The 26,051-nt window shown below is 37.6% G+C and overlaps 1 protein-coding gene across 1 annotated transcript in view; it reads left to right on the top strand.

Annotated features, from left to right (window-relative positions):
- LOC122793949 overlaps nt 1-24,031 on the top strand; it is a 49,063-nt gene extending 25,032 nt beyond the window's left edge. Inside the window, exon 2 of the mRNA XM_044061994.1 lies at nt 22,444-24,031. Within this exon, the coding sequence (XP_043917929.1) occupies nt 22,447-23,205 (759 nt within the window). The 5' untranslated portion in view covers nt 22,444-22,446 and the 3' untranslated portion in view covers nt 23,206-24,031. The remainder of the gene's footprint in view (nt 1-22,443) is intronic.
- Nucleotides 24,032-26,051: the final 2,020 nt, after the last annotated feature.

Below are 26,051 nucleotides of genomic sequence, written 5' to 3'. Positions count from 1 at the left end.
ATATATATATATATATATATATATATATATCTGTATACATATACACATATATATATATTGATGTACATATATTGCTATAGATATGGGGGGGGTGACAGAGAGGGGGTGAGAGTGACAGAGGGGGTGGGACAGGGGAGTGTGAGATCGTCATATACAGTCATACCTGTAGATAGTCAGATCTGTCTGTCTATGTATATGTATCTACATATATCTATATCTGTATGTGTGTATTACAGATATATGTTTGTACATATTCTATCTACATCTGTCTATGTATTCCTACATCCCTCTCTATGTATGTATACATATATGCATATTTTATATATATATATATATATATATATATATATATATATATATATACATATATTGACATACATACGTATCCATATGATAGATAGGTATATCAACATGTTTGTTTACAAAACTGTATACACACACTAACATACTGCTAAACATACATAACTGTGAAACCTACTTTGTACATTGCACTACAACCTACATTCAACCTACATTGATATGTGCAGATAGATGCCCTCACATGCATATGTATGTACAGCCTTCACTGATAGTTGCTGTATGTCCCCTGCCCTATGCACATCTTCATATACATATAGATACAGACCAATGACACATATGGAGGGTTCACAGTATGTTGACTTTTATAGTATTACTTTACATTACCTGTGTTTGTCACAGCTGCTTGTGTTGCCGTCTGGTTTCGTGTCCTCCTGCTCCGCTTGCCAGTTGTCAGCTTTCAAGTGGTTGTTGCTGACTGGTTTTGTTTGTGTATGTTTATTTATTTATTTTTTTTCTCTCTCTCTCTCTCTCTCTCTCTGTCTCTCCCTACCTCTACAGGGTGCAATGAAAGTATTGCATGTGTGGACTGGGAGTACAGCATGCTTTTGTAGGTATCTGCATATGTCCATGTGATGGCCTCTGCACCAATTGTTAGCCAGCATTTGCAAATTGCATGCAGCCAGTTGTGTACTGACTGCAGTTCTCACTGTGATTTGAGGACAGTGCTATAAAAAGGTATGTGAGATAGGTGTAGCCCTTTCAGATTTTAAGGGCAGGGACCATGCTGGTATGCTGTGGACACTGTTCTGTGAGTGTAAAGGTTAGTATCTCTCTCATATTTCTGGCTGTGTTGTAGATTAACATTTCTCCATTCATTTCTCCAGTTTCCTGTATTAAGTGTGTATGTACACTGACACTTAAGACTACTACTACTGTTAATGTGGGTGTGTGTGCTTTCTTGTGGGACTTGTGGTGTAACTGGTGTATAGCAGTGGCTCTTGCACTTTGTTGCTATGGCTTCAATATTTGCCCTTCACATTCACTACTTGTATGCCTGCTAGGTGTCTTGACTGTAGTGTGTTGCTGTGGCTTTCCTATTTTCCATGTACATTCACACCTTGGAATGCTTGCTATATCTGCTAGGGTGTTACTGCATGCAGTGTGGTCTGGCCATGATGTGGGCCTTGACATCTATTAGGGTATTTGAGTATGCTGCTGAGCAGGCCCCAGAGACTCTCAGGTGCATCTTTTATCTGCCTCATGGAATGGTACATATTAGTGGGGTACACCCATTAAATTGTCTGGTATTCTGCAGTTGTGACTGTGGGACAGCATGAGCATATGTATTACTACACTATTTCTACCGTGCAAGTGGTGCATACTTTCGGTACTTCATAGTTACCATTGCATATGTTGTAACACCTTTCTGCCTACTGTTTGTACATTTCACAGGGAGTCTGTGGGGCATCCCTGTAACTCAGTCATTGTTGCTATGTCTAGGCTCTTAACTATTCAAATATGGCAGTGTCAGACCTCTCAAATGTACAGATATTTGCAGGTTGTCCACATTTTTGCCTCATATTTTGGTCAATATCTCATAAACAGCTTTTTCTGGGAAATCACTCTGGGCTCAAGTCAGACTATAGTGACAAACATTTAAGTTTCAGACTTCATACCCTTCCAAACATCCAACAAAATGCAGAACCTGTTACTCTCTGAACTGTCTAAGTTTGTTGTAGCATTATTTGGAATGTGTCCCTGTTTTTGGCCCCTTGCTCCACATTTTTATTACTTAGTCCGGATGTGTTCCTGTAAGAGGTTGTGGGGTATGGGCAGTGATTATCCTGCTGTGAGTATGTGTGTGGCTTGCAAGGTGCTACAGTGACATTATTACCTACTAGCTACCAGCTAGCATGGCTGTTTCTGTTCACACACTACTATTCTAGAAATCCACTACATTTGACAGTAAATATACATGACATGCTTTGTGTACTACACATCCTATATTCCCTTTACATTCATTCCTACTATTACATGATATATTTATTGTAGCACAATGTTCTTATATAACAGTCATGGCTTAGTGGTAAGTTATGCAGACTACTGTTTCCTGGGTTCGGGACTGACAGTGGGATTTTATTTTGCTTTTGAGCAGACTACAGGACTTGTCATTCAGAGTGACTAAGGCACTTTTAAGCAGTTGTAACTGGGTTAGCACTGGTTTGCACGGAGCTCACGCATGCGAACTGACATTCAGCTCCGCGCACACCCGCTTACAACCGCTTAAACGTGCTTACTCTTGCGCACACCCGTGCTATTTTCTTTGAAAGAAATGAAAATGGGGAGACAGGAAAGTGGTGAAAAAGGGGTCACAAAGAGGGTAAGACAGTAGGGAAACAAGCTCGGGTTTTGCAGGAGGGATGTAGGTAAGGCACATAGCTGCCCATTTCTTCATCAGCAACAGCTGTGCATATGTTTGTAATTTGGTGTGACATTTGAAACCTTCCACCCCTGAGAGAGGTGTGAGGACAACAATAATACTTGTTGTACAGCCAATTGTAATTGACAGTTTCCATGTCCAGCAGACATGTGTGCGAACTTGGCAGCTATGTATGGGTCGTTATTTTTTTGTGGGTACAGAGTGCCCCTTTTTTTTTTTTTTTTTTCAGGTGAGAGTGGTATGTAATGTACAGGAAGTCGGTATAGCTGGGGAGGTAGGTTGGGTAGGTCAACAGACAAGACAAACAAGATGCATATAGGGGCGGTGTATGACACATGTGGGGGGGTTACACAATTGACGGGGATGGATGTTTGGATATCTAGAGCCCATGAGCCCACAGATGGCAACAGTGGAACTGATATCCCCACCCATGGGCAGTTGCCACTGTGCCTTCACAGCCCAGGACAGGGCTGTGCTGGGGGCTGTGTAGGCCGGGCAGCAGGCACACCTGTTAGTTGTGCCACCTGTGCCTCAAGCTGGCGTAGGGGCCCAAGAACAGCTTCCTGGATCTCCCTACGCACCACAGTCCGGACACTATGGAGGGTGAGTGGTTGTTCTCCTCCGGCCACACTTGCAGAGGGGGGAAGAGCCCCATCCCCTGCAGTGCTTCCACCCGCAGGTGGCACAGGGCCACCGGAGGAGGGTCCGGACTGGGCACTACTGCCAGGTGCACTCACCAGCTGAGGTGGGAGAGGTGGGTCCACTGGAACCCGCCTTCCCTGTCATCCTATGTTTTGAATTATGTCATCACAGTTTGGGTTAGTAACGTACAATACCATTCACAATTAGTTGTAACAGCATGCATTAGTATTCCCATTAACCAAACACCCAGATATTCAAACCATTGAACAGCAAGCATAACACATGCATATTTTGAACAGCAATACACAGTCCAACAACATGCAGGGTTGATTGATGGCAACAGGCCATCAGGTTTTGATGTATGAACAGGGCAGATGCATCAACATACATGCAAATATGTATGAACCAACAGGACAAATGTCCAGGGGTGTTAATTGTGATTGCACATACCAATTTCACGTGGAATGGATTATATGTGGTTATAGGGTAGGGTGAAGAAAATTTAATTAACAACTTCAAATACCAATACATATGCTGTACATTTCTAATAGCTGCAGATATATATACACTACAGTTCTGCCTACAGTTTCCTATGTGATAACTACTTCAAGTTGGTGATAGGAATGTTACTGCTACATCAATATACATTTTCATTTTTATTCATACACATTCATATCTGGCTCTGTTCAGCTACATCATCCTGCTACATTTGCTTTATATAGCTATAGACAACTGTGGATGTTTGGTATTTCAGACAACCATACTATCTGCATATTGCAGACTGAGAGCAACATATCCAGATTTTGGGATACACATTCCAGCTGTGGTAACATTTTCAACACATTTTACAGTTTGGTTCTGCTTGTCACATTCATTTCATTCTGTACTGACTGCAGTATACTTTATTCAGGAGTTATTACTACTTTATTGGTGGATTCATAACTCTTTCTCACACTCTCTCACTTGCTTTATTTTTACAATTCAGGATGGTACTTAATTCTAGGCTTTATTGACATGTTTTACCTGTAGTTATTACAATACTTTCCAACAGTCTCACTTCTGTCAAGTTTCTGTATTTCAACAGGGATATATTTCACACGTGTTTTACTCAGCTTATGCAGCTGTACTTTTCAGCCTGCTGCAAGTTATGTACTATTATATTACAGGTGGGACATCTTTATTTCAGACTTTATTTCAGACTTTTTCATTTTTCTGTTTGGATTACAGACTACATCACACTTTTGTAATCAAGCAAGACTTGCAAACCCTCTTACACTGTTACTTGCACATTTTATTACTTACGCTATTGCTTCTTGGTTTACTTTGCATATGTAGCTCTTATATGCTTTTCCACTGACTGCTAACTGTGGCTAACTACACTGCACTCTTTTGATAACTGTCATACTTTTATATTTATTTACAGTTACAGGGAGAGGATTACTGACCTGCCTGGTGGTGCAACCACACCAGCCTATCGCCATAGGCTCTACGGTTCACAGAACGGACACCTGCAGCTGTAATATAAATAAAGTAATATTGGAATACACATCTCCATAATATCAGCTAGGTTCATTTCTTACATAAATAATTAGATGTAACTTACTTAGTAGTGGGGCGTTGGGCATTTGCTGGGCCTCCTGGATCCAATGGTTCAGTTGGTCCTGCTTCCATCTCTTCAGGTCCGCATGGTGGTGATGGACCTGCACACCAGTCCTTGGTATCCCTGTGGCACTGGTGAGATCATGAGCCAACTGGTCCCATGCCTCAGTCCTATATGCTCCCCACAGGACCTGGCCCTGCATGAGTTGGGCCTCATGATTGTGGACAAGGAGCCAAACCATGTATTTGGACTCCTCAATGCCCCACCTCTGTGCTCGAAAGCAACTACCCTCACCTACATCTGACATTCTGGCTGCAAGTTGGTTCTACAATCGGTTATGCTGTGTATTCCCACCTATGGGGCTTATATATGCCATTTTTCCCACACTTATCTGTGATTGGCCATTTTGGAATTGTATCAGCTTCACAAAACCTGCTTTGTCATGCTCCTCTTTCTATTCATTTATATATATCTGCTATTACTGCATTTCTAAGTGCAATTGTCATTGCTTAGTGGTTCAGTACCTTGACTATGGTGCATGGTATCCTGGGTTCGAACCTGGCCACTGCTTTTTATATTTTATGACTGTCTACACAGGCTAGGAGGTGTGTCTGTGTAAAGGCAGTTTTGTTACAGCTTGCTCAACGTTGCCTGTCGGTTAGCTTGTTGGCGCGGTGCGCAGCTCCGCGCAAACGGGGTACGCTGGTTTATGCATCATTTGGCTGTCAGCACGCATATTTCGCTCAGCTCAGCTAGGGGCACACAGTTTCAGTGTGTTAAACCACTGCTCACCTACGAGCACTCATTTTACACCTGTTAAACCACTGCTCACGTACGGGCACTCATTATGCACCTGTTAAACCACTGCTCGCCTACGGGCACTCATTTTACACCTGTTAAACCACTGCTCACCTACGGGCAGATGCACTCAACTTGTTAAACTGTAGCTCAGCTATAGGCATATCTGGCATTTTTTATTATTTTATCTCACATTTCTTCAAAATAAATGGCCCATTTCATTACATTTTACATAAAATATAATTTTATATGTGTACATATATGTCAGGGACTTGTTTTGTGCTTATTTCACTAAAAATAAAAATTGATGTTGAGGGGACTCGAGCCATGACTGCTTGCTCTTCAGCCGACGTCTCTACCTCTACGCTATTGCTTCTTGGTTTACTTTGCATATGTAGCTCTTATATGCTTTTCCACTGACTGCTAACTGTGGCTAAGCTACGGGCACGCCCGCGCAAACGAGCGCACTCACGGGCAAACATCTTTACAATTTAAAAAAAATATAACATGTTCATTTATATATTTTATGTTCATAGTCTGTGGGGGCATGTGTTGTGTTGTGTTTATTCACATTTACAGGGGACTCTGTTGTGGGGGTTTACTTTCGGGACTTTTACTCTTCTGGGGGCATGTCCATTTGCAGGGCTCGGCCTAGGGACATGCCCCCTACTGTCTTCCACGGACCGTGTAAGCCTTAGGTGTGATTCAGCATGCCCTCATGCATATGCATGACATGCTGACGTCACACCGTTTAACTGCAGCCTACGTGTAAGCCTTGTAACTCTTACACGGAGGCTTCATGAATCCTGCCCAATATATATTACAATAAACATCTCCAGCTGACTTCTTTGTTAAGACCACTGGGTGATATGTGTTATATTTCAATATGAAAATAGTTTCTTTAAATGATAAAATATTTTTCAACAATCTATCATCTCCTTTTCTAACAAAAACTTTTTCTAAAATAGTACATTCCAAAACATTCACATTACTATTATGTTGTTCCATAAAATGTGAAGCTACTGGACTTTCCATTGCTCCCCTTTTGATATCATGAACATGCTCCTGCATTCTAATTTTAAATTTTCTTTTTGTTTCTCCCACATAAAAAAGGTTACAAGGGCACCTAAGACAATAAATAACTCCAGAAGTTTGACATGTAAATTGATTATTTGGTATAAACCTAATTCCATTTATTTTAGCAAAGTATAATTTAATGTACAAACATATATTTCAGGAACCACAAGGAGTAGTTCCATAAGTACATAATGAATAACTTAATTGATTCTTAGGATGGACATAATAAGCTTTAATTAATTTATCTCCTAAATTCTGTCCCCTTTTATATGCAACCTTTGGAACAATAGGAATAAATTTACACATAAATTCATCTTGTAACAAAAATTTCCAGTAATGCTTAATATAGTCCCATTTTTTTCACTTAATAAATTAAAAGTAGTCACAAAATAAATATCTTGTTTTTCTTTATTACAATTTTGTAGATATCTATTAATTCTTTTATCTGGAAATATAGTCTCCTTAAAAACTTTATTAACTGGAAAAAAATTCTCAGTATTATTAGTAATGGCTATTAATAATTTATTAATAGATTCTTTAATCAATTCAATACTGTAACCTCTTTGTAACCTCTTTGTAAAAACATATTAATAGAATCATAAATGTTATTTTCTAAATCAACTTCATCACTACATAATCTAGATATATTTACCAGTTACCCTGGAATCCTTGCCAGAATATCCCACATCATACCTGTACACAAAGGCAGCCCCTCAACAGACATCTCCAACTACCGCCCCACTGCCATCCTCTCACCTCTCTCCAAGATACTCGAAAAATGTATCAACTCACAGATCTCCAATTATTTCCTAGACAATAATCTCCTCTCCAATACACATCATGGTTTCAGACCACACCATAGCACCACAACTGCTCTGCTCTCCTTCACTAACACCATTCTCCAACATAAAAACTCTGCTGTATTTCTTGATCTATCGAAGGCTTTTGATATTGTATCACATGATCTTCTACTCTCTGCACCTTCCAACCTCTCCTTTTCCATACCTGCCATCAATTGGTTCCACACCTATCTACATGGCCGCCAGCAGTCAGTTGTCTGGCACAACTATCTATCCGCTCACCTCCCTGTTACTCTCGGGGATCCCCAAGGCTCCATCCTTGGTCCTTTGCTTTTCTCCATTTTTACCAATGGTCTGCACCACCACCATACACGCCTCCCTCATACAGTATGCAGATGACTCCACTTTCATCTGCTCAGCTCCAACTCTAACAGAACTACAACAGATCATTCAAGCATCTTTCTCTTCTGTTGAAAATTGGCTATTAAATGCTCAACTCCTCCTCAACCCAAATAAGACCAAACTCCTCATCTTTCAACCCTCAAAATCTACCCCGAACATCCCCCATTTCAATATACTTGCCAAAGACCACACTTCCATCTCACCAACAGCCCACACTAAGCTACTCAGTGTACAGATTGACAACAAACTCAAATTTGACACTCACATACCACTCACAATAAAAAAGTCCACAAAAACTGGACTGGTTTTGTTGAACCTGTGCATTGTATAGAAACCAACAATACCTAACCAAACCAGCCAGAATCTCTATTGCAACTTCCCAACTAATCTCAACCCTACTCTATGCATCACCCATACTCACAAATCTTCGACAATCAGACCTAAAGAAACTCAAAGCCTGCTACAATAAAATTGCAAAATTTGCATTAGGGGACTCCCACCCCAGTCACCACTGTGTCTCCCTTAGAAACCTAGACTGGCTTGAGCTCCCTCAACTCCTACACCTAACCCAACTTACCTTTGCTCATAAACTTGTAAACCACCCTCTTAAAATTCCCTCACTTCATACACTTCTCCAACCCTACCAATCCTCCAGACCCCTTCATTCATGCAACAAAAATCTACTCCAAGTCACCAAACCCAACAACTCTGCAGGGGAAGTGCTATTTTCCTACTCCATATCCAAAATCTGGAACTCACTTCCCACTGCCATAACTACCCACCCTTCCAGCAGTTTCTTCAAAAATGCTCTTAAAGCACACCTAAAATCTCACTGGCTATGTCCTTGTCCATACCCCAACTAACCCCCCACTTTCTCCTGTACCACTAATTAGCTGCCAGCTCTACTATTAGCTGTCAACAGGTTATCAGTATTTCATTACTATTTCATATCCTTTAACTAGCAGATGATTGCAGTATGATGTTTACACTTTTCTCTATGTGAGAAATTAATACTCCTAGGCAAATGTCTTGCACCTTATATTGTTATACTCTGACATATGTCATTACCTGTCAGACTGTGTCTTTGCTATAAATACGCTGTTTTTTTTCCCTCTGAAATGCTAGATTATACTCTTATATTATGTGAAATTTTGTTTGTCTGAATATATGGAGCCTTCCTTGTGATATTATACTCTGACATATAGGTCATTTCTCCTGTTGAACTATGTCTTTACTATAATTATACTGTTTCTTTCTTCATCTGATAATATAGATTTACTCTTATATTATGTAAATCTCATATGTCTGAATATATGGAGCTTTTCTCCCCGGGCCTCCGCTGAAAATGGGCATATACCCAGTCGGACTTTCTCGGTCAACAAATATAAAATACAAATAAATAAATATGATACACCATGATACCTAGGGGCATGAATTTAGTGCTGTCTTGGCAGGATGTAATATAAAAATTTAGTGGTAAAAGGTTTTGCCAGTATATAATTGGCCTGAATCAGAAAGGTTAACGAATGGTGTACATGAATTGTTCACCTTGCAGTAACCATTCCTGATTTAGAAACAGCCCTGCCACAGTTCTGCAACATAAAGACTTGCAGCACCATGGAGGATTGTCTCTGCACCCATGTTAAATACTAAATGCTAATGAGGCATTCTGGTGGAGCTAATTAGCCATGTTCTCTACCTTTGAACTGCCTGTGGTTAGGCATTTACCCAGAGCCAGGCTATGTAAATTAACACAGCTGTTCCTGGCCACTGATGTTAAATAAATACAGCCAAAAGTTGGCATTCATTCATCAAGTTAGAAGCATATGTCTGGGAGTTTAGGGTACAAGTAGTATCAGGGTATGTGTGTGTGCATGTGTGTATGTGAGGAGCTGAATGTGTGAATGTATGTGGGTGTGCAGGTGTCTGTATGGGAGGTCACACAGTGAGGTTAGTGAAGCAGTAGTAGGGTGAGTTTATGTGTGTGTGTGTGTGTGTGTGTGTGTGTGTGTGTGTGTGTGTGTGTGTGTGTGTGTGTGAGTTTGTGTGTGCGGGGGGAGTTGTTGGAAAGGGCTATCATATCTCCAAGCTCCATAGACTAATGAGCAAAACCTGCAATAGTGGGTCGGGGGAACCAATAGACACCAGTGATAACTCTGTCATCTCATGCCTTAATGACACTTAACAAAGACAAGGATGGAGGGAACCACTAGAAACCAGAGATTACTTATTTTATTTATTTATTTATTTTATTTATCCTTTGTTAACCAGGTTAGTTCCATTAGGCTAGTGGTCTCTTTCCAAGGAGGACCCAAGGTGATATTTTTACTACTAGTGAAAATTTGGCCAGGGCATCTAGGAAGTTCCCCTACTCGTCATAGTTGTGAGTGGGACTCATTTTGCAGGAGTACTTCCTGTTTCCATTCCGGGTCCAGAGGCAGTCCAGTGAAACAGGAAGGAGGATGGAGACATAAGGAGATAATAGAGTGGTGAGAGAAATGGAGGAGAAAGCAAATATTGAGACAAGAGGATATGTGCAGGATTCTTAGGAGATGTTTCAAAGAAATCAGTTTGATGGAGTTTGATGGAGATGAGTCAGTAAATGATGGCTGTATAATTACAACCCTCCAGCCTGGAGGATTGTGGGATGATTTTCTTAAAGAAATGGTGATGCAGAGTGAGCTGGAAAATGAAGGAGATGATTCTGGGGGTGGGGGCATCATTATGGATAAAATACAAAAGGAGGATGCAAAAACAGTCCTGAAGAATAGTGATGAGATGGAAAATAAAACATATGCAGAGAAAGTAAAAGAAAGCAAAAAGGGTGTAGGAGAAAAGAAGGCAGACGAAAATGAAAAAATCGAAGTACATGGTAAGGATTTAAAGTAAAGAAGACAAAGAAATGGACAGGTATTAAGTATGGGACAATTTAAGAACTCCTTTAAGTATACAAGCACATGTGATAAGAGAATTTATTCTTATTAACAGAAAGACATTTTGTGAAATACCCGAGACAGTTTTTTCAATGGAAAGTTTTCTTGGAGAATATGAAAAAAGAAAGACTGCAACACATGGAATCTTTATGTGGTAAAAACATTTACCAGGGAAACAAAAAATAAAATTCATGTACAATTTTGAACAGAGGTTAAAAGAGAGACTTTGAAAGAGCATTTGAAAACTTTATGTAAAGATGTACTGGGCAGTGTAAAAGTTTATGACAAAAGGGATTTATATAATGGTGGATGGGATTGTAATATTGTGTTAAAATAGAAAGAGAAAAAGTATACATATACCAAGCATGATAAATGTGGAGGGGAATAGGGGTGCCGGAAAATACTGTGGACAGCCCAAAACGTGTTTTTTGTGGAAAAGAAGGACATTTGATAAGTAACTGTGTCAAAAGAAAATGTTATATTTGTGGGGAAATGGGACAAGATACAAACAAATGAGAATTGAAATGTTATAAATGTAACACAATTGGACATTTATGGATGGATTTCCAAAATGAAAACAAGAGTAAAGAAAAAGAAAAAGAAAGAGAAGAAAATGAACAAAGGGAAGACATTTTGGAAGTAGTAGAAATAGAAAAAAATAAGAAGGCTCTGAAATAAGTGATGAAGAAGACATAAGTTGAGAGCTAGTAGGAGAAAAAATATATTGGTAAAAGGTAAAAAAACAGCAAAAGAAAATTTAAAAGGAAAGTACGAAAGAAAAAAGAAAGGAAATGGATGAAAACAAATATATACAGCTAACAACTGGGGCTTGATACAATAGTTTAGGAGTTTGATTCACAGACACAAGGTACAGTATGTGATTCTCACCTTTGGGAAGGAATTTGGCTAGGCTTAGAATGGCCTGTTAAGAAAGTTAGTTTAGTAATTAGCTATGAATTTATGAAACTGAATTTAAGGAAAAGGGAAAATGAAAATTTTAGAGTGCTCTCTGTATAAGTGAGTAGTATTAAGAATATAGTAAGAAGAATATGGATTTGAGAGTGGTGTAATACATGTGATATAGATAGGAGTATGTTAGAAAACACAAGATTTTTAACAAAAGAAAAAAGAATTTTAAACACAGAAAGATAATCTGGAATATGGGAAATGAGAGATGTTCCCAAATAGCTGTATTCTATAAGAATACAGTAAAGATATTAGATGCAACTTCAACAAAATAGGGCATTTTACCAATGTGGATTTAAAATAAAAAGACCAAGTATATAGAATTATAACATTATATACTTATACTAATAAATCAGGGAAAGCATATTTAATCAGATTTAAGATTATGTGTGGTGATAAATATAAATATGATAATAACAGAATACTTTAATTGTAATTTAAGAAGCAAGGGTAAAAAAAAGGAAATGATATAAGAAAAATATTATAGCAATAACCCACGCCTGGGTGCGGGTAATGCTGGATTTACCCCCGGTTGGTGTGGTTTGGTCACGAGGGTGAAGCCCAAGTGGCCAAACAAAGACAACCGTGGGTAAATCCAGCATTACCCACACCAGGCGTGTTATTATACAATGACATTATTTAAGAAAATAAATAATTACTTTTCTTAAATAATGGCATTGTATAATGCCTCCTTGCTGCCCTTCCACAGCTGTCTGGTATTCTGCAGCAGTTCTGATGTACTGCGCATGTGTGTGCTTATGCAGTACATCAGAGCTGTAGGCAAAAGCAATGGAGAAAGCAAGATCTCCGTTGCTTTTTATAAACTGTCTCGCTATATTAAAGGAGTTTAACATAGCGAGACAGCTTTAAAAAAAGCAACGGAGAATCTCTGTTGCTTTTTTAAAGCTGTCTCGTTATGTTAAACCCATTTAACATAGCGGGACACCTTTAAAAAAGCAACGGAGATAGGAAGATCTTTGTTACTTTTTTAAAAGCTGTCTCACTATATTAAACTCGTTTAACATAGTGAGACAGGTTGTAAAAAGCAACGGAGATCTTGCGTTCATCGTTGCTGTAAAAAAAAAAGAGTTACACTAATGGAAAAAGTCTGGGCAACCAGACCTTTTTCCATTACTATAATTCTGATTTACAATGTGCACACTGACCAGTCAGCATGCACGTTTTGGAATATTAATGGGGGGGTTGTTGTATAATAGAAGTTATAAGCCACGGTAAGTTAAAACATTGGGATGAAAATCATGGACTTACAAAAGGGATATGTATAGAACTGAAATAGGTGATTCTATAGTATCAGAATTAATTATAGGAGAAAAGGAGGTAACTGAAACACAATTTTCTGATCACATTGCAATATGGCTAGAGATAAAGGGAAACAAGGAATAAGAAAAAATAGACAAAGTAATAAAAGGGATAAATGAGAAAGCATGGAATGAAGAAGGAAAGAGATTAGTAATATACTTATAGAAAGATTATATTACTGTGACAACATTTTATAAAAATTGGTCTGAATGGCGGATGATATTTAAGGAATATTTAAAAAATGGTTTTATAGTGGCAATATGATGCGAGATAAGAGAGAGAAAAATATATAAAAAATATAACAGTGCATTGGAAGATTTAGAACATAATGATAGAACACTTTGACAAAGAATAAGAATTGTATGAAAGAAATCAGAATTGTTATATAAGCAAAGAAATTTTTTTACAAGAAAAAAGAAATATCAAATTACTTAAGCAGGCTAATGAATGAAGATGGTAGTGTAATGAGAGAGATAAAAAATGTAAAAGGGAAAAATAGAAAGAACTCATGAAAATATTATGAATAATGCAGCATAATATGTACAAGAAATGTTTAAAGTAAAAAACAAAGTAGTGAAAAAACATGGAAAGTAAAAAAATTAACAGAAAAATAGAATAAAGAGTTGGAAAAGGAGATTTCTTTACATGAGCTAGATAAAGTATTAGGACAAGTAAATATAGATTTGGCTGCAGGTCAAGATAGAATAGGGTATGAAATTTATAGGGGGAAGTTTTGCACTACTGTTTGCGTTCCCTTTTTGGGATACTCAAAATACATAAGGACTTTAAGAATCCACCTTTTTGTCCTATAGTTTCTGCTCCAGGTTATGTCACTGAAGGTATTTCTTTGATGGCAAATTCTATTCTTAATCTAGTAGTGCAAAAACTTCCCTCTTATATTAGAGACTCTTGGGACTTTTTGGATAAGTTAAGAGAATTTCTAAATGACTAAGATTTTAGTGCAGAGACAAACGCATTTATTACTATTGATGTTTGTTTATTGTTTACCTGCATCCCACAAGGTACTGGAGTGTATTTTGTCAGACTGTATTTAAACAAATCTACTAATATGCTTAGTTTTTATGTTAATTGTTGCTGTACGTTAATAGAAGTTTTATTAGAAAATATTTTTTTATGTTTAACAGCAATATATATATATATATATATATATATATATATATATATATATATATATATATATATATAAACAAATTAGAAGAGTGGCAATGGGTTCAGCAGCTGCTCCTGCTTTAGCCAACCTGGGGTAAGGGTGGTGGGAGCACCTGATTTTAGAATGCCTCAAAGCTGTTTACAAAACTGTATACTTCAATTGGTTTGTTGATGATTTATTCATTATAATTGAAGGTACTGAGGTAGATGCAGCTGAACTAGTTAATGTTTGAATACTTGATCTGAGTTTTTAAAATTTATTATGGGAAAATGTGGTTTAAAAGTTTGTTTTTAGATGTATTCTTGGAATAGAATACAGATAGTAGTCGAGTGTAGATAGTACAATTCATAGGAAGAACATCTTTAGTAATAACTATCTTCATTTTGGTAGCAACCATCCCCACTTTTTGAAAATTAATATACCTAGAGGACAGTTTATAAGAGCCTCTAGACTTGATAACAGATAATAGGGTCTTTATCAGAGAGGGTGAATTTATTACCTTTTTGTTTTTAAATAGGGTTATGATCATGACACTTTGGTAGCACAAGCAGTAGAAATCAAAGGAAAAAGAGATACTCATTTCCCTCCTATTTTATTAAAACCGCTAGAAAATTTCATAGGTCTACCAATGTTTCTGTAGCTATTTGCTATTTAGATATGTCCATTGATTGTAGTTTTATATGGGCAGTCATTGAAGACAACTGGAACATTTTAGAAGGAAATTCTGATCTTATTAAGTGTATTGGATCTAGTCCAAGATATGTGTATAGGAAAAGTTGTAATTTGAAGAATTTATTACAGAATGATACTTCTAACAATAGCATTCATCACATATCCTTTAAAAAAGACAAAGAGATGTATAAATGTGGAGACTGTTCTATGTGTAGATATATATTAGAAAGGCTGTATTTAAGTCTTGATCATTTTAATCAAGTCTTTCCTATCCCAGGAGTCTTTTCTTGTAAATCTAAAGTAGTTTATGTGAGCGTATGCTCTGCTTGCAATGCCTATTATATAGGCATAGGTTCATAGGTGTCTACTAGGCTAATGGCCCTGGAGCCTTCTCAAGCCTAGCCCATAAAAGTGCCCTGGCATCTTGCCGTCTGACATTAGCTCCCCAGTGCCCCTATCCAGTAGCACCACTGGAGTGATCCCCAGGGTGGACATTCTATTACCCATCCACTCATCGAGATTCCTCCTGTAGAGGGACAGTGAGGTGCCCTGCTTGACATGTATGGGAAGCCTATTCCAGAGCATGGGCAGTCTGTGGGTGATGAACCCGTCTTTCCAGCATGTTCTGTTGATTGAGGTAATGAAGGTCTCTGGAGCATGTGGTGTGGAGGGACTGGGATTTCTTTAGGTGTAGCATTTCTAGCAGGGCTGGGTCAGCCATGGCTATGTAAGTCAAGCAGATATCACCTCTAAGTAGGTGATAAGAGAAAGAGAATAGCTGAAGTTGCTTGAGTCCGTCCATGTAGGACATGTGTTTAAGGCCTAGGATCCTGTTCGTGAGGTAATTCTGTGGCCTCTCCAGCTGTTGCAGATGTCTAGCAAGGTACATGCCAACTGTGACATTATACTCAGTGATTGTTCTAATGATGGATGAGTAGAGAAAAATGATGGCCTCTTTCTTCCTGGATACAAAACCTTTGTTTATGAGATGTGCCACATAGAAGGACTTTCTGACTACAGTGGCAATGTGATGGTTGAAAGAGAGGTTGCTGTCAACCTGCATCCCCCAGATCTCTTATAACACTTTCAGTGTTCAGTGGGCTCCCATTGATGTGGTAATTAGTGAGCACTGAGTTTTTACCAAAGGGAATAACAATGCATTTTTTGGCGTTAAGCTTAAGGCCATGGCTCCAACACCAGTCATTGGTCTCAGTGAGGCCTTTCTGTAGGATGTCTACATCACTTGGGGAGTTACTAATTGCTCCCAGCTTGCAGTTGTCTGTGAACTTGGTCAGTCAGAGTCCCTTTGTGTTGGCCTGGACTTCTGAGAAGTAGATGCCAAACAGGAGAGGACCCAGGACTGATCCCTGTGGGACTCCACTTGTGACTGGTCAGAAGTCTGACTTGGAATCTACTACTTTCACTCTGTGGGTGCTATCTGTGAGCCTATTTGCAACCCATCTGGTGATATGGGGTTGATGCCTAGTTTGGTGAGTTTATCAATAATTCCTGAGTGAGGAATGGTATCAAAGGCATTGGTCAGATCGAGTTAGGCTGTGTGCACTGCCTTACCCTAATCCAAAGCCTTGCTGACTGACTCGAAGAAGTCAACCAGGTTAAGTAGGCAGGATCTTCCTTTAACAAAGCCAACTTGCGTGGGGTCCAGGGTTTGGAGATTACCTATATCTTTGTTAATCAGGTCCATGATGATGCGCTCCATAGCTTTACATATCAGATTCATCAAGCTAATAGGGCGATAATTTTCAGGGTCTGTAGTCGTCCATCATTTATGGAGAGGGATGACTGTAACAGTGCACCATTCAGTAGGAACAGAGCCTGAGGTAAGACTGTGACTGAACAAGGCACACAGATGTAATGCCATTTCATTTTGTAGTTCATGTAGAACACAGCCTGGATATTGTCAGGTCCCATGGATGCTGTATTCTTGGCCTTGGACAATGCAGCTTTTACCTGTGCTGCAGAAATGCTGGGTACTTGGCATTCTTTCAGTATTGTGAATGGTCCTTTTGGGGGAGGGGGGGTAAAGTTGGCACTGAATCTGTCTGCCAGTATATTGGCAATATCTGTTGGCTCAGTATAGTTTGTACCATTGTGCAGTAACTCGGAGCAAATCTGGGTATTGCCATGGAGGTTCTTGATATAGCTATAGAAGGCTTTGTGGTTGTTTTTTGTGTCTGCCACAATTCTGCCTTCATAGCTGGCTTTAGAGGATTTGATAAGGGATCTCAACTTTTTGTTGAGTTTACTAAGGGAGTTTTTCCAGTCCTTGGCCATCACATTTTTCTGCAACAGTTTCTTCCTTCTGTTGTAGAGTTTATTGATGGATGGGGTCCACCAGATTGGCTTCCTTTTTTTGGTGGAGAGCGTCTTGGTTCTATTGGGTATGGCTAGTTGCATGCATTTAAGTACATGTTCATACAGAGCATTAGTGTATGATTTGGTTGTCATGCAGCTATTTTCCATTAGCATGGGAGCTGTAAAGTTAGCCATCTCTGTTTTTAGGCGCCCAAAATCAGCTTGGAAGAAGTTTTTCAAGTTGGTTACCTTTGTCGGGGATGTGGGTGAGGTGTGGATTTCCATGGTGATTAGTTTGTGGTCGGATATAACCAGGGAGGAATTAACTATTGGTGTAGAGCAATGGTCACCCATGTTAGTGATAACCAGGTCTAGGATGTTGCTTCCTCTAGTGGAGATCAGGATGAGCTGGTCCAGGGCACTGGAACTGATGAATTCCAGGAAGTGTTGGGCCAGTGTATTGGTATTCGAGTAGTTTTCCCAGTTGATGGAGGGGTAGTTGAAGTCTCCAAGTATGAGAGTATTGGGCTGGATCTTGATTGATTCCAGGGTGCCTAGGAATGTGGAGTACAAGTTTAAGGACATGGTTGGGGTCCTATAGCAGGCTATGACCTGAATCGCCATCTTACCCAGGGTTAGTTGTATCTGAAGTATCTCAGATGCATTATGCTGAGCTACTAGTCTGGAGGTGTGCATATCCTTTACGAATATGGAAACATCACTGCCTTTGAAGCTTCTGGTCATGTTCTGGGGCCAAAAGGTGTGGAATGAGTTAGAGCCTGGAAGCGCAGGGGTGCTTTCTTTAAACTCCTTTAAACTAATAAAAATGCTCAATGATTCAATCAACTAATTAAAGCATGAAACCACTAATTAAAAACACTCAATGAAAGAACAATTAAAAAGCATAATAAATATAAACTTTTATACACATTTTGAAATTTTTAACCTTCTATCTTTTAAAAATCATTTTATGCTGATCACTTCATTAAGACCAGGTGGCAAATCAACCCCAACTTTAAGTTGCCATAAAGCTTCTTTTTGTTCCACTCTGGTCTTAAAAATCCCCCTCTTTTACTAGGAAGCACTGGTTGTACAATAATTAAAAGAATTTTCTTGTAAAAAATGCAGTTTTTTTGCATGTTTATGAAGTGCATTATTTTCATTTTTTACTTTTATAGAATATAAATGTTCCTGAACCCTCATCTCCAAGCTGTTGAGCTGTATACTCAACACAGCTGTTGAGCTGTGTACTCTTTACATTAGTTATGAATGTGATAGTATGTAAAATAAGTTACAAAATGAAGGAGGTGGGTTATATAACACATGAGGGGTTAAGAATTCAAGTTCTGTTAACATATGCAGATGACCTTATAATGTCTCAAAAACAAAATGTGGATACAAGAAGGAATAATTTGCCCAAATGAGTGTCTATAGATGATAGGGATGGCTTTAAATAAAAAGAAAAGTAAAGATTTAGGTGATGTAGTAAAATGGCAGTATATATTTAACAATGAATTTAATTTCTATGTTAGGTATAAAATTTGTGAATAAATATTTAAGTAGAATGCAATGGGAAAAAACAAGAGAAGAAATAAAACAAAACATATTTTCTGATGAACATTTAAATTATCATTCAGAAAAAAAGGCTTATTTGATAAATTTAGTACTGATGGGAAAAGTAGCATACTTAGCAAGTATTTGTGTTGCCAACAGTATTTGAAAGGAATTAACGTAGATAGTTTTTCATGTATATGGGGTTCTAGATTAAACCCAGTAAAAAGGGGAGTTTTGTATGCAAATAAAGAGGAAGGAGGTTTAGGGTTAATAAACCCAGTGGTATATGCTGCTTCATTAAATTTGTACAAATTGTTAAAGTGGATAAATGAAAAAGATGAGAGATTAGCAGTAAAACTGTATAAATATAAATATAATACATTTTGTGGTATGGTAAAAAGAGTAAAAGAGAAAAAGAGTGCATAAATGAAGAAATAAAATGTTACCAAGAAAAAATATTTTTGTGGAGTATAGATATTGATGATATAGAAAAAGATAGAAAAGTATGGTATAAGAATGTAGTGATAAAACATTACTATGTAAAACCATGGGAAAATCTAACAGATGAAAAAAATTAAAGCTATACAGATAAGACGCAAATGATGCAAATGATGTAATCAGAAGGTAGATTGCCAAGATTTTTTGTGGAGACTGGTAATAGATAAATTGCCAGTAAAATGAAATATACCATATAAAAAGAAAAATGATAAAATATGTTTACATTGTGAAGAATAAACTAGGGAATGTGCTTTGAAATGTAAAAGAGTAAAAAAGTTATGGGGAATCTATGTAAAGAGCAATTTTTTGAAGATATAAAATAAGTGGATAAAATAAACATAGATATGATTAAATATGGATATCATAAGAATATAAGTCAAGAATATGTTAAAAGGATAAACAGTTATTTTATATCATATGGGTTATATCGAATGAAAGAATTAATTAAATTATGTTTAATGGTAATTGGCTTTTAGCAACAATATTAAGTAAAATCAGATGGTTATGGAAAAAGGAGTGAGGGTCTAATAGAAATGAAAATGTAGTAAGATTGTAAGGGAAATTATGAATATGTGTAAACATATTTATATATCTATATATTTGTACATAAGTAAACATGTTCTAAATAAAAGCTCTTTTTTGGATATAAAGGACCCCTACTCTTTTTGATAGGTGCTATGGGATCTTTTATATCCACCTTAGCTGCCACGAACTTAAGCAGGCTGGACTACAGCACACTCAGGAGAGCAGCACCTCTCTTATGTTGAATTGTAGTGTCAGCAACCACCCTACCTGGTGTGGAAATAGTGCTCACAACCTTCTATACCAAAGGCAAGTATTCTACCTGTTGAGCCACTGATACTGTTATGGGGCATTTAACTTCATGCCTTAATGACACTTATGGCTGGGGAAACCAATAGCCACTAGAGGATAACTCTTTAACAACATGCCTTAAGGACACTTAGAAAAGAAAAAAAATGAAGTGGGCTGGGTGAGACACCTAGGCACCAGGGCTACTTTAATAGTATGCCTTAAAGATAATAAAACTTATTTCAAATCCTGCATCCTCCCCACAGAGGATGTTGGTCCTTTGTGCCACCAACAGATACCAGGGAATAACATGAGGATGAAAACTAAAACTAAAAAAAATTACGTACTTTTTACCTAAACATAATAAATAAACCACATACATACACTAAACAAACCCTACTTCAAATCCTAAACTAAACCTTACATACATTACTACCTATGCACTTTCCTTAACCCACACGCTAACTCTAAGGTCCGTAACTATCGCACACTTACCCTATGGAGATATACCCAAACAAAACAAATAATCCACACACATACACTTAACAAAACCCTACTTCTAACCCTATACTAAACCTTACATACATTAGCTATCAATGCACTTACCTTAACCCGCACCCTAACCCTAAGGTCCGTAACTATTGCACACTTACCTTATGGAGCTATACTGCAGACAGGCCAACCATGACAAATTGACATTTCGAATTTCGTGGTTTTGGATGTTTGCTGCTTCCATAGTTCTCGCAACATGTGTCACTCTTTTCCGATTTCTTCAAACAGATCTTTGGGCTTCTAATATAGACCCTAATTTTCTGTGATTTGACCATATGAGAATTAGTTTTTTTTTTATTGAGACTGGGTGGACTTGGTGTTTTGAACAGTGAAAGCAAGAATGTACATGCTTAATCTGGAGAAACAGACTTTTGCTGAGAGAGAGGCCTTGTAAAATAAATACTTTTTGTTGTTGCTAAAATATGATAGCGATTAACTATGTTGGTTAGAAGCATATGATATTTTGGTAGACAACCTTTTTAACAGTTTAATATCACTTTGTTAAAACATTCAACATTATGTATCATTCAGCCACTGTTTTGTATGCTGTATGATTTATTTTAAAGCTTAGTTTAAAAATTGTTTTGCTTATTTCACTCTCAAAGCTTAGTTTCTGAGTCTCACACTCTGGTTCTTTTGGTGTAGAAAAAGAAATTGTCTGACTCTGCTTAATATTCAGTTAAGAATTTAATCAATAATCCTTTTTTTCAGACTCACAGCATCTTTGAAGCATTCCCATATCTTCTCATTATGGTTACATTGCAGAAATGACTCTTTACCAAAAAGGTAGCAGTGTCTCAAAAAGCATATACACAGTACTCTCTCTTTGCAGGTTATTGTGGTAACACACACACACATAAAACAGTTTTACAAGTAGGGATACTAACTCATTAGGTATTAACACTTGTGGACAGTAATGCAGCAACATATAGTATTGTAGAGTACTCTATATTAAACCAAACAATGGCCACATTCTCCAACAGTGGAGTATAGTATATGAACATGCTGGATATACTATTTCATAAAAGAAATGCATTTCTATATACAGTCAAACATAATGATAAAATGAAAACAGGCTTAAGTCTTCAGTAGGAAAACATCCAAATTATTATACTTCTGGTTTTATGTCCAACTTATGTTCTAAATAACATCATAACGTATCTGTTGCTTCAGGATCCCTTCCAATAACATTTCTATTTGGCTTCTTTTTCTTGACCTTAATATTCCCTTAATATGAGAAGATATCCTTGGTATGTTGTCCCTTCTTTTTATAAGAAGGTGGTATGCACAACTTATTTCTGGACACGTATGTGAGCTCCCCCAAAAGTGCCCCAGCATTCAAGCCCCACATATTTTGCAGCAGATTGTGTGTGTGTGTGTGTGTGTGTGTGTGTGTGTGTGTGTGTGTGTGTGTGTGTGTGTGTGTGTGTTTGTGTGTGTCTGTACACAAGAGCGAGCGAGGGAGTGAGGGATGAATATCTATATGTTATACAGACAAATACTGAGATAATACAATCAGTGCTGCTAAAGCTCATTTTAGACAATGTGCAGTGATTGCTCTTTTTTCTGCTTATATTCATTGTCTTTCACAGGTTATGGAAGAAGCCCATAAATATCTGGAAAAAGTGCTGGAATGTGCAGGCCTCGGGGAAGATTGTAATGAATTTGTGAAAAAAATTGTTAGGAAGATGGAAAATAGCATGTTTGACTTCAGTTTACCTGAAATGAGAAAAGGCAGATCTAAACAATCTGAACATATTATAAACCAAGGAGTTTTGAAAGTCTATTACAATATTGTGACTACATTCTTACAAAAATGCAATTTTCATAACCTATCTACAGTCCAGCAACTTGGAGAAGACCTACAGGTGTGCAATGAAATAAAAAATCCTTTAGTAACTAAATATATTAAAACCAAAATTCCAGAAGAATGGTTAAAAAACAATCCTTCATTACTTAAAATTATTCAAACTAATATTAATGAAAAATGGAAAGCCGACATCCCAACAGATGTTGAATATATGCAGTTAAATGAAAAAGAGTATGGAGCAAAGATTAAAAGTCTTGTAGATATGGCCAGCAGTTTTATGAAATGCTGGCACGATGGTAAGCATGGCGTTCTTATTCTACAGGGAAACATACGTGAAGTACTGACACGTCTCACAGAACAACAACTGTACATAGATCCTGTGGCTTTGATCTATTGGCTGAAAGAGCATCCTAATGGAAAGGATGACATAGAAAAAGCTCTGTCTGTTGTCAGGGCAATGTTTACTAGTCTGAATCCATGTGGTAATGAAAATGTCTTAATCAACTGGACACATGAAATAACAGATGAAATAAGCAAACCATAACTCTGTAACTCTACTTTTTTGTATCCTGATATTTCATTTTCTTCATCAAATCCATTATTCTTTATACATTTTAAGCAGCACAAACAAGAGTCATTGTTGCTATAGTATCTGTCATAGCAGCATATATCAGCAATTTTGTGAGTGTGTGTGTGTGTGTGTGTGTGTGTGTGTACTACAGCCTCAGATAGCACAAATTTATGTTGTCTCCACACACACACAAACATACACAACTTCCAAGTATAGTTTTGTCATTAACTTCAGACAGTGCAGTGTTCTTCATTCCATGTAGAACTGACAGCAGTGCCTTCACCATGCTCTGATCTCATGCACATATGTTAGTGTTTTCCTGTAATACTCCATTTCAGAGTTGGTGAAAGTGTGTGTCTTTTTGATTCATGCTGGCATTAATTGCATTCATCAGCATAAACAACACGTCATGCTTCTGAAAGAAGAGGGGCTAAAGCAGCATTATTATGTTAAATCAGCCTGATTTATAATGTACAGTATCATTGCTATATTAACAATATGTTATAGTGTTATTTTCTCATGCAATGTATAATATATACATATAAGATTATAACAGATCTGAAGAGCCAACATACTTATAGCTTATTATTTTAGGTAGTATGCTAGACACACAATATCTTTAGGAAAGACAGCCTCAGTACAGGGTTTAAGTGTATCTAATTTCGATATTTTATGTTATAAATTGTACTTTTAACCTGTCATCTGTTTATTTATTTACTGATATACTGCTGAACGTTTTGAGTTTAGTGTACAGAAAGTGCTTGGCTTGAATAAAATAATGAAGATGGAGATTAATATACATATGGATCCTTTAATCCTCATCCAGTTGGCTAACATTTCTCTGCAACTTTTTATTAACAACTGCATATATTATGAATATTTTGTATGTCCATTCTAATATTAAATAACAGAACTGCTGAATAATATGCACTTCTGAGTCCAAGTACAACACAGAATACTGCTAACTACTATTGTAAGTTCAACACTTGAAGGTATGCTTATACATGTCCTAACACTTTGCCATTAGTAGTCCAAATCAGCTTAGCAGTACTGATCTTAAACAGTACAAGAAAAAAGAGGAGATCAAAAAAATCATAGTTTTCTGTTACACAAAGTTTGTGTGTCTGTATTACTGTTATCCAAAGATGATCATGAGTTTTGATTGATGTCAACTCATGTAATTAATTTGTATGAAGTGGTCTCTGCTCTACACTGTCTACATTTACACCATGTTACCAGCTTGTTTAACCTATTGTCACCACATCCGTCATTGTCATTCTGCAGCGCACTGTCCTGTGTGCGACTTTTATGTTTATCTTGCCAATGACCATAGTGCAGGTATGAGACAATACAAGTGTATAATCATCCCAACATGATGTCACAGGAATTTCTGATTGATAATCCAGTGGTGTGCAACAGTCAATCTGTATGTCATTCTATTATGTGGAACATGTGGATGTCCCTCACAGTATCACAATGTACAGTAAGGACAGTATCTACATTCCATTATCAAGGTATTTTATTGCATGTGACAATCATGAATCATTTCAGAGTTTTACTGGAAAGGCTCACCCAGACTCTGCTACAGCTTGCTGTGTGGAAAAGGTTAGTTTGTTTTTTATTTCTTGTATTTTGTATTACTTTATTGTCTTTTTCTATTTTATATACTGTGTTCTTTACACTGTGTTTTACTTGTATTCTGCTTTTAAATGCATAGTAAAACTTGAAAAGAGACCACAGCTCTGTGTCTTGTCAGTCAGACAGAATTTTTTCCCACCCTCCAACCCTGTTACCATTGTGTTCTTAAACACCACTGTCTTTTTAGTTGCCTGTCCCTTATGTTAATTTGACCAAATATCTCATTCCCTCTCTCTTTTCACTGGCTGGCGTGAGTAAGCACAAAATTATCATTTTGCGAAATCACCCCCTTCAGCTATTTGAATGCATCCTACTGTATTCCATAGTACCAGAATACAAAAGTGCCCACCCCCTTTCAATCTATCTTGCTGTTTTAAAAATAGTAGACTCTCCACTAAAACTTAACTTTTTAAACAGCTAAAACTCAAGTTACCCACTTTCATATCTAACTTCTTAGTGCACACTGCAGTGTTTAGAATAATACATTTTTACTTTATCTTACCTTTAAGCATCTATTGCAAGACAACCAGTCATGGGAAAGCCCACATTCTGCCTCTGCGTAATCATCTTGGGTTTAGTGCTTCTGTTTTCTCCTGGTGAGAGAAGGAATACAAGGACATTCATTTCTGGAGACTGCTGATCACCAAGAAGCCTAATAACTGTTTTGTAGGTGACAGCTTAGAATATGTGCTTATATTCTGATCCTGGATTAGAGAAGGAGCAGAGTGCACTGATTCCTAACTGCTTCTGGTTGAAGAGTGATTGTCTATGCTTAACATACCTGATTGATCTGGTTGCTATTCGAGGCATCTACAAGAAAAAAGGTACAAGCCTACAGACCATTGCATCATCTGAGACAAGACTGTGAATCACCAAACAGGCTGTGACCTGCTTCTCTTCTTGGGATTGGTGCTAACATTTTGCTTCTGGTGAGAGATGAAGCAAAGGAGCATTGTATCCCAACAGAGTGAAGCTGTCATGAGACCAGCATTAGTAGTAGCCAGGCACTAGCCATTCATGAGACTCCCTTCTTTTCATCATTCTTGACAAGCCAATTCTTTGTTTTCAGTAAGTACTGCTTGATTTGTTTCTAACTTCAGAATATCTGCCTAAATACTTCATCCTTAAATTTTCAGGGTTTATGTATTACTTTCCCCTCAAGTATTTGGCAGTGCTCTGTA

The sequence above is a fragment of the Protopterus annectens genome, chromosome 2.part1 (assembly GCF_019279795.1).
Source record: "Protopterus annectens isolate FY-2018-M chromosome 2.part1, PAN1.0, whole genome shotgun sequence".
Taxonomy (NCBI): Eukaryota; Metazoa; Chordata; order Ceratodontiformes; family Protopteridae; genus Protopterus; species Protopterus annectens.
The sequence above is the reverse complement of the archived record's forward strand: the minus strand, read 5'-3'. Positions and strand labels throughout refer to the sequence as shown.